The 9,108-nt window shown below is 35.5% G+C and overlaps 1 protein-coding gene across 1 annotated transcript; it reads left to right on the top strand.

Moving 5' to 3' along the window:
• Positions 1-2,921: 2,921 nt before the first annotated feature.
• Positions 2,922-4,192, top strand: LOC149192874 (vacuolar-sorting receptor 4-like). The gene is made up of 6 exons (XM_089406483.1): positions 2,922-3,076; positions 3,184-3,250; positions 3,348-3,476; positions 3,575-3,684; positions 3,825-3,930; positions 4,059-4,192. The coding sequence occupies exons 3-5, from the start codon at positions 3,452-3,454 to the stop codon at positions 3,921-3,923; spliced, it is 234 nt and encodes a 77-aa protein (XP_089262609.1). The 5' UTR covers positions 2,922-3,076; positions 3,184-3,250; positions 3,348-3,451; the 3' UTR covers positions 3,924-3,930; positions 4,059-4,192.
• The last annotated feature ends 4,916 nt before the right edge of the window (positions 4,193-9,108 follow it).

The following is a 9,108-nucleotide window of genomic DNA, read 5'->3' as shown; positions in this document are numbered from 1 at the left end:
GTCACCTAGAAGAATTCAGCTGTGAATCCATCTGGCCCTAGTGCTTTGTTTCTCGCCATATTCCTAATGACTTCTTCTACCTTTGTTTTAGATATTTCTCTTAGTAGGGCCATGTTCTGATCTCTGCTCACCAGGTTGGGGATGTGTTGTATGATTTTGTTTATATTCTCCTCCCTTCTTATGTTTGGTTCTGTCAGTAGCCCTTTGAAGTGTTGCACTAACAGATTCTCCATGTCTTCCTTTTGAGTAAGATGATTGCCTTGCTGATCTATAAGGGAGAAGATCCTTTTCTACTGGTTATGATAGATCATTGCTTTGTGAAAAAACCTTGTATTTCTTTCTCCTTCCTTTAACCATTGAATTCTAGATTTTTGTTTCCATAGTATTTCTTCTTGTTGTCTCCTTTCCTCCATTTTATTAATCAGCTACCCTTCCTCCTCTGCTAGCCCTTCACTTCTGCCTTCATTGATTATTTGTTGTTGTACTTCCTTCATCTTTGTTTGGATAAACTATTATTCCTTCTGTATGTTTCCGAATTCATCCTTATTCCATTTCTTTATTTTTCCTTTTAGATCTTTAAGTCTGAGTTGAAAAGTGTGCATTAGGTTTCTCCCTACTATCTTTCTCTCATTCCACAACTCCATTATATCTATGAGGGTCGGTTCTCTTAGCCATAATGCCTCAAACCTAAACGGTTTGTTTTGGTTACCTTGTTTCATTTCTACTTCGATTTTAATAGGCTAGTGGTCTGACCCTAGACACGGTAGAATTGATGCTTCATAATATACATCTTTGCTAATGAAGTGTTCTATGGCCAAGAATATGTCCAGTCGAGAGGCTATTTGTCTGCTCCCTCCCCTTTTATTATTCAACATATATTTTCCATTTATTGTTGGGATGTCCACGAACTTTAGTTCTTCTTGTAAATCTCTAAATTTCTCAATTTCCGGTTCTTCTCTTTGTAGTCCCTCTTTTTTCTCCTCTATTGTTGTTATTAAGTTGAAGTCCCCTACTAGCAGCCAATTTTTTTCTTCGTGTATCTGCCTAAACCTCTTTATTTTCTAGAGGAAATTTTCCTTTTCCACTGGAATGTGAGGGCCATATACTACTGAGACTAGGAACCATTCTCTATTTCCTATCAAGTGAAACTGCCCCGTGAGGATTCTCTTCATACCTATCTAGTAGTCCATTATGATCTCTACAGGGTTCCATAGTATTTCTATTCCGCTCATGCTACCTCTCACATCTATGGTCATTCATTCGTACCTTGGTTTTATTTTACTTAATATATCTTCCATTTTCCCTCCTATAATATTTGTTTTTGTAGTAGCATGAGTTGAGGTTTTTATTTTCTTAGTCCCTCAGTTAAATGTCTTTGTTTGCCTTTACTATTGAGGCCTCTTATGTTCCAAGATGTAGTTATCATTAGGATACTTTGTTTATTTGTTGTTATACCGTTGATAGCGGTACCACCCTGCCCGTATTCACCAACATTTCTCCCATAATCATTTTAGATTCTTGTAGGTTTCTTTGGCCTCTTTTCTTTCCTCCTTTCATTTTATTTGAGTATTCTTGGGAGTTTTCCTGATGCATCCCAAATTGTTCTGGAATCTCCACATGTCCCTGTTCTTGTTTAAACAATGTAAACTTTGAAACGGGAACTGATACTGTTACCCATTTTGTAGAGGTGGCAAAAAAATGACCCGATTTTCAAAAGTGGTGATGCAGAATACACATGTTTTTTTTAGAACATGGTTTTTGGAACTTTAATTTTTTTCATGTGCATTAAGTTTTAGAATGGTAGTGAATGGTAGTGATTTTGATCCTGATTTTAAAAAGTGAGTATTCTGCATCACACCCTTTTTTTAAAAGACCTATTTTTTGAATTTAAATTTTCTAGTGTGTGAAATGTAAAAAATTATTTTCTAAATTTGATAGTTTTTGAAGTCGTCATTGTATTCATATTTTCTTGTTCTCTATCTTAATTTTTTTTTTTTTTTTAGTGGGGTTTTTATTGTTTTGCATTTTTAAATTAGAAAGTCGATAGTTTGAATTTTAGATAATCTACATAATTAGACATCCTTAATTAATTTTTCAATCCACATGAAATAATTGTTTCTAAAAACAACATTTTTTAACAATGGACATAAAAAATAACCATTTTTAACATAAATATAACCAAAAAACTAAACGTTTTGATAATTTTTTGCTAGAATTAACATGTCAAAATCACAATTTTTATACAAAAATATTAACTAAAAATGGTCAAATAATAGTTTTTTTTATGAATTTCATGTCAAAAAGATAATAATAACTACTTTTTTTTTCAAAAATTAATGATTAACTTAAATCTAACCTCATTTAGTAACCTAAACAATGTGATACACAAAACTTTAATATTCATCAACCATGTGTAAGACCAACATTATTGTATTAGACCAACCATGTCTAATATCATGACAGAGATGCTACAATAATGTGTAGGTGTTCAAAGAACATGTAATGTCTAATATTATTACAGGCTTCAGTGATTGTATAGATGCCACCTTTTATTTGATTACATTATTAACAAAGTAACTGGCCATCATAAATCCTGACTGTTGTTCTAAAGCCTCTCTTTGGTCACTTAAAAGTGAGTTATAAATTGCATGATAAATGGTTTCCTTGCAGTGATTCTATGTATAGTGTGTGTTTTAATCCACTTGGTAATAATTATTATTACTTAGTACCAAGGAATTTACGGAATATATGGCCTGTTGTTCCAAAATCCATATTTGGTCACTTAAGTAAACAAAAATTTGTGCGATACCCACATGTTTTCCTTGCATTTTTTCTATGTAATATGTGTCTTTTATTCCAGTTGGTTTTTAAATAAAAATTGGACTGTTTTGTAGTTTGGATTGCTCTTTTCAAAGCTACTATTTTATGTGGTGAAGACATTGATATGAACTACCCTTGAGGCCAATCTAATATCCTCAAATTATCTGTAATAGCTGTTGGAATTGGACGATGCAAGATTGGTAATGGGGGTTGCTGGCAGGATACGAAGGATGGACAGTCCTATTCTGCTTGTGTGGTGAGATCTTTTTGTTGCATAATGACGTTCTTTCCTTGACGAGACTTGATTAGGAATTCATTGTTTACATCTTACAAATTTGGAAGTAAGCATTATCACCTTTGCAGCCGACGGAGTCTAAGGGATGCCGCTGTCCTCCTGGTTTTAAGGGAGATGGCATCAATAATTGTGAAGGTATATGAGCCTCACATACGTCTTTCTTTTCCTCCACTGCAATACAAATTGAAAGGTTGTTGCAATCTTATGAATGCGGGTCTGATTTTATCTTCAGACATTGATGAATGCAAAGAAAAACACGTATGCCAATGTTCGGAGTGCAGCTGCAAGGATACATGGGGTAGCTATGAGTGCAGCTGTGGAGATGCTTTCTTCTACATGAGGGAGCTTGACACATGTATAAGTATGTTGATAACCTGTTTCTTTTCTGGATAATGACCCGTCTTATATTCTGTCAAGAAATTCCTATAATTGTTTTCCATTGCATGCTTGATTTTGCAGGTAAGGTTGAGACAGTGCCAAAGGTTGGGTGGGGTGCTGTATGGGTTATTTTATTAGGCTTGGTTGCTGCTTCTGTTGGAGCTTATGCTGTTTATAAATACAGACTTAGGGTAAGTCAGAAGTTGGCATGTTGTAATTTCCATTTCTTCCCTTTGTTAGAGGATCCATGTTCGCGTGAATTATTTTCAAGATATCAGAGAATGCCATGAAATGGTATCTAAAACGGTTATCTGTGGCTCACTACTTGCAGTCATACATGGACTCAGAAATTAGAGCAATCATGGCACAGTACATGCCATTGGACAGCCAAGCAGAGACTCCTAATCAGCTTCAAGATGATACATTATGAAGAAAGGGTGAGTTCAAGTTGTTCTGTGGTTGTTGCATTGAAAATTTCTTAGGTTGATGAGCAAGTAGCATTTCTAATGGATCATCAAATTACATTAGATGGTTGGCAGGTAAAATCTGGTTTATTGTTGTGCAGAGCTATTTATACTTACCTATGCTTGGAGGGTAGTCGTTACAGGCCTACTAGAAAGAGCCGCTTCAGTTGCTTGTGCACATTTATTTGATAGTTTTTATTTTATAGTTGTTTTCTCCCAACTTATGAATGGGATTCTATAATTAAGTTGTACATCTAAAGGAGGTAGTCTCTATAATACCTAATGCTTTTGGTTAAGTATTTCTGTAGTCACACAATTTTAATTTATTCTGCTCTTCAATGTGGCAGCATTTGGATCAAAATTTTGTTCTTACCCCTATGGTCCAGACTCCATTGCATAGAAAGCATATTTCAACATTCAAGAATTCGGTGGAAATATTTGTAGAAAGGAAGGTTTGCAAGTATATGATATATCCTTGTAAATTTCGAAGTTTGTGTGATGTATGAATGATTTTTTAAATAAGCTCTGTATATATTTATAAGACCATTTAATGATACAAAATATTTTAAATCAGTGAGTAAAGGAATTATTTCCAGTAGATCTGCAGGCCCTCCGCCCACCGCCGCGCCACCACGGGCTGCCGGGGGGCGGATCATCGATTCCGGGAATCGACCATCCGCCCCCCAGCCGCCCGTGGTGGCGCGGCGGTGGGCGGAGTGGCCTTGTGACAGGTTCAGTGATCTTAACCTCGACTACAGCTACACAAGGTTGTCGACGCACAGGTAACGGTATTGAGCTCTCACTCGGAAGATTAAAATCAAGATTTACTTTAGCTACATCCTTCTGCACACAGTATGCATACAATCATTACCTAATCTGAAAGCACGGTTACGGTCCCCTTCCAGATTCGGCTTTTGATGATTTTGGGCATTCTCAGATGGTGCATACGGTGATCCTCGGTCAGTGCTAGCCCCAACTCTCCGCAAAAAATTGTGGACCATGCGTGTATGTTGACATGGCCACGATTCCAACACCACTACTCCGCTGTGTATGACATTAATTTGATAGTCTTATAGTCAGGCTCCACCCAACAAGTTGTCACGCCCGAGACTTGAGCCCTTGGTAAGTAATCTATCGATTTGACCCCAGCGAGTTTGTGGAAAACTACCCCTGCGTGAATGTGAAAGACAACCCAAATTGAGCCCACAAACACTCTGCATGTAAATAAATTCAATGCCCCCTTGTGATCACTACAATTGTATAAGACAATTCGGCTTTGGCACAAATACTCCTGCTCCAATATGCCCATTTCACTTGCAATTTATGAGTTGGCCCTGTCAAATAAAGCTTGCTCGCAAATGATTCTCAGCTGCACCAAAAATTTGTTTTTGGCTCCTTGGTTTGTATATTCGGCCTCAATAAAGTGCCTCACGCCCTGGGCGACACCCCATATACTTACAGTGCTACAAGCATTGTAATTTGGCGCTAGCAAATGAAATATATGGACTATAGTATAAACCGCAGCTTCTAATGAAACTTTATACCTTTGATTAATTTACCTTTTACATAATATCCCACTTTTGACAAATTGATGGACGACCCACAACCATGAAATTTGGACTTTGAATCTAATAAAACCTCCCAAAATTAATTAAATCGTGAATATTATTTGGCACTTTTGAAATGGAGGCTCATACAACTTCATCGTGGAACAAGGAATGCGGCTGTCATAAGTTAAGATACACATAAAATCATCATTTCAAGGATGGAATATAATTATGGTTATAGGTTAAATATTTTTTAAGATGGAATATGCATTGTAATTTGATTGGAGGTTTAGTTTATCTAAGGACTGACCATAGAATTACAAGGATGGAATTTGATTTGAACATTATCTTAACAAAGTCAATTACATACATCAATCATCAAAATTATTTGCCTTTGCCTATTAGTTATTTATTTGATTATCTTTTCCCGGAGTTTGAGTTGTCAACGAATAAACTACATGCATTTATAATATTGAATATCATATATTACATTGTTTGCAAAATTAAACAAAAACTTGAAGGTACCGAGAAGACATACCAAACATATATATACATATAATAGTAATACATGTAATGTGGAGAAAGAAGATTTGAAATCAAATAATACATATAAAAGTAATACATATAAATGAGATTATAATATAATTAATGAGTTAGTAATTAAATGAGAGTATAATAAAACTAATAAGTTATTAAAAGGAATTATCAAATGTGTCAACAAAGAATAAAATAAATTAAAAATAGTAAGAGACTTAATGAAGAATAAAAAAGGAAATAACAAATAATTGGATAAATTATAAGAAAGTAAATACAAATGTATTAATAAAATGACCCGCGGTAGGGGTAGGGGTAGGGGTAGGGGTAGGGCGGGGCGGTAAGTGGGGGGCGGGGGTTGAGACATAAAAAATTGGTTTTATTAGCATTTTTTAAAAAGTATGAAAATTGACCCTAAAAAAAAAAATCATTATTCCAGTATCAACACTTTCGTTCTGAAGCTATATTTTGCAGGAAAATTTCGTAGTCACTGCCATTTTTAAAACAGCCGCAAAATTGACACCTAAAAAAAAAATCATTATTCCAGTATCAACACTTTCGTTCTGAAGCTATATTTTGCAGGAAAATTTCGTAGAAAATTTCGTAGTCACTGCCATTTTTAAAACAGCCGCAAAATTGACACCTAAAAAAAAAAACATCGTTCCAGTATACACACTTTTCGTTTTGAGCATTGTTTTTGTGGTTTTTTTGGGGTTTTTGGGCCAGAGTTCCCGTTTTGAGTTTATAGTTCCCGTTTCAAAGTTTACATTGTTTTTAGCTTGATACTATTGGAATATTTCTGTGTATAGTCTTTCTTGGTTTTCTGGTATAAATCTTTCATCTAGGTGTCTCCATTCATTCAATAGTTCCTAAAAACCTCTTCCTCCATGCTCAATTCCTCTCCCTTGCTTGGTCGATTTCCATTGTGGTGTTTTCCATCTTCTCCCTATATTCCTTATCATCTCTCTGCCAGCTCTCTTTGGGCTTTCCTCTTGGGGTTTGGCTTGACTTGACCCGAAATTATCTCCTTTCCGTTTTCTTGATAGTCCATAGTTTGGGCCTCATTTTCTTCTTCTTCTTCTCCTTGCGATGCTTCAAAGTTGTTCGTTCTGCTCAGATGATCTTAATATTCTTTTTTCCCTGCATTGTGGTTTTATTTTTCTTGTCTTCTACTGCTTTTCACTTCTTGAAACCCTTTCTTATCTTCTTGATGTTTCCTCTATTGTTTTTTAATGTTCTCTCCCTCCTCTAGGTTCATTGGACACTCCTTAAATAGGTGACCATACTCATGAAATCTATGGCATCTGAACGGGATGTGTTCATAGTCTAGGGTTTGTTGCCATACCTCTTCATGATATTCTAGTTCCACTGAGTCTGGTATAGGTTCAACTATGTTCATGTATACACATATTCTCGCATATGAAGTGTATCTTCCTTTTTTTGTCATTTTTTCTATTTTTACAAATCTGCCTATCGTATTTCCAATGCCCTCTAGTATTTTTGGGTCGCAAAAATACATTGGGAGACTGAATAACCAAATGCAAACCAGGGCTGCCAGAAATTTTTTCTTGTCTAGGTCATATTATTCTTCCTAGTATCTCATAAACAAACCAGAATTATAATGAAAGTAAGGACCATTTTCAAATACTTTTTCTTTGTCTTAGAGGTTTGAGAATATTACTATGAAGAAGCCTCTAGCTCCCAGCTTGAGCTCGATATGACCTTTGGGCTGCCATTTTTGTTGTATCCATTTGGTGAGGTCCTTATTTGTCTACCAGTCTCCAATGAACTTAAATATTGGTGCGTGGTATTTCATCTATCTTCTGTACCGCTCCAGTTTTTTCATTGGGATGATAAATCTTGGTTTCTCTGTTGCACATGGTAAACATTTTCCTCTACTTCCTACCTGCCATCACACCTTCATGACAGGTCCTGATAATTTATTGGTATCTCCTGGTAGTTTCAGATTACTTGTATTCTGGTAGGAATCCCCTATCACCATGTCTCGGTAGGAGGGGATCTCCCCCCTCCTCCTTTATCATTCCAACCTAGTTATCGACCTCCTTGTTTGCAGCTTTGCAGCTGTCATCAGATTTTTGGTGTCGCGGTTTAGTTTAGCTCATGGCTGCCTATCCATTAGGGTTGCAGAGCTCTATTTTTAGTAAGTAGATCTCTTGAAAATGGTTGAGAAATGGTATAAAAAACTCCTTACAGTAATTCATTCTTTTATTTTTAATAGGAAGGAGGATGGGTACTTTTTTGTGCCTCCAAGAAATGATTAACTGCCCAGAAAAAAGCTAGTGAAATCTAGCGATAAGGGCTTCTTTGTAACTTCAACACGAAGAGATTCTGAAGAGAAAAATCTCTGAGGTTAGTGTTCGAGGATTTGAATAATTTCCCAAGGGTTTGTCCAACATATTTCTTTTCCATTTATTAGAAATATTTTTGTTTGTAAATGAAACAACTAAATCTCCATTGTGTTGATAAATTATACATGATGCACAAGAGATTTGAATTTAGTCCTTCAAAGTAGAAATAAAAATTATTAATTTATATTTGTCTGGCATCCAAATTTCAATTATAGGATATGATTTTTTGATTGAAATGAAAACCAATAGATGTTTGGAATCCATTATGAGTATCTGTTTAAGAATTAAAATTCACCACTATGCAGTTCTCGCCAACATGCCAGAGTTGGGAAAAGATTATACTGCCTTTCTCATGAACCACATCAAGTACTCGTTTCCAATCATTTATTGGTTCATTGCTAGATATTCCAAGCATATTAGGAAACCTACCAAATTATTTTATCTGAATGAAATATATTTATATGAATCACATTACTGTTCTTATGATGATATGGACTCTAATTTATAAGGTTAGAGTTGGTAAAAAGTAGTTTTCTTTTGCTACAGTGGTGGCCATGCAGAGTATGAAAATATTAGCATGTTTTATTTTCTTTCATATTAGTTGGAGCTAATTGAATCACTTATTGGTTTACAATACACGTTTTAGAGAACTTGATGGGGTTGGACACCTTTTTTAGAAGCAGATGTAGCAATGGGAGGCT

Source organism: Pinus tabuliformis, chromosome 2_2 (genome assembly GCF_031772625.1).
Source record: "Pinus tabuliformis cultivar Carrire ecotype Pingquan chromosome 2_2, CPIR1, whole genome shotgun sequence".
NCBI classification, from domain to species: Eukaryota; Viridiplantae; Streptophyta; class Pinopsida; order Pinales; family Pinaceae; genus Pinus; species Pinus tabuliformis.
This window is presented reverse-complemented; position numbering and strand designations above follow the sequence as displayed.

What these genes read in the sequence shown, in the direction of transcription:
- LOC149192874 (XM_089406483.1), top strand. Translation starts at nt 3,452, where the DNA reads ATGAGGGAGCTTGACACATGTATAA. An exon ending in GGAGCTTGACACATGTATAA is followed by an intron (nt 3,477 to 3,574) that starts GTATGTTGATAA and finishes TTGATTTTGCAG; the next exon opens with GTAAGGTTGAGACAGTGCCA. An exon ending in TTTATAAATACAGACTTAGG is followed by an intron (nt 3,685 to 3,824) that starts GTAAGTCAGAAG and finishes CACTACTTGCAG; the next exon opens with TCATACATGGACTCAGAAAT.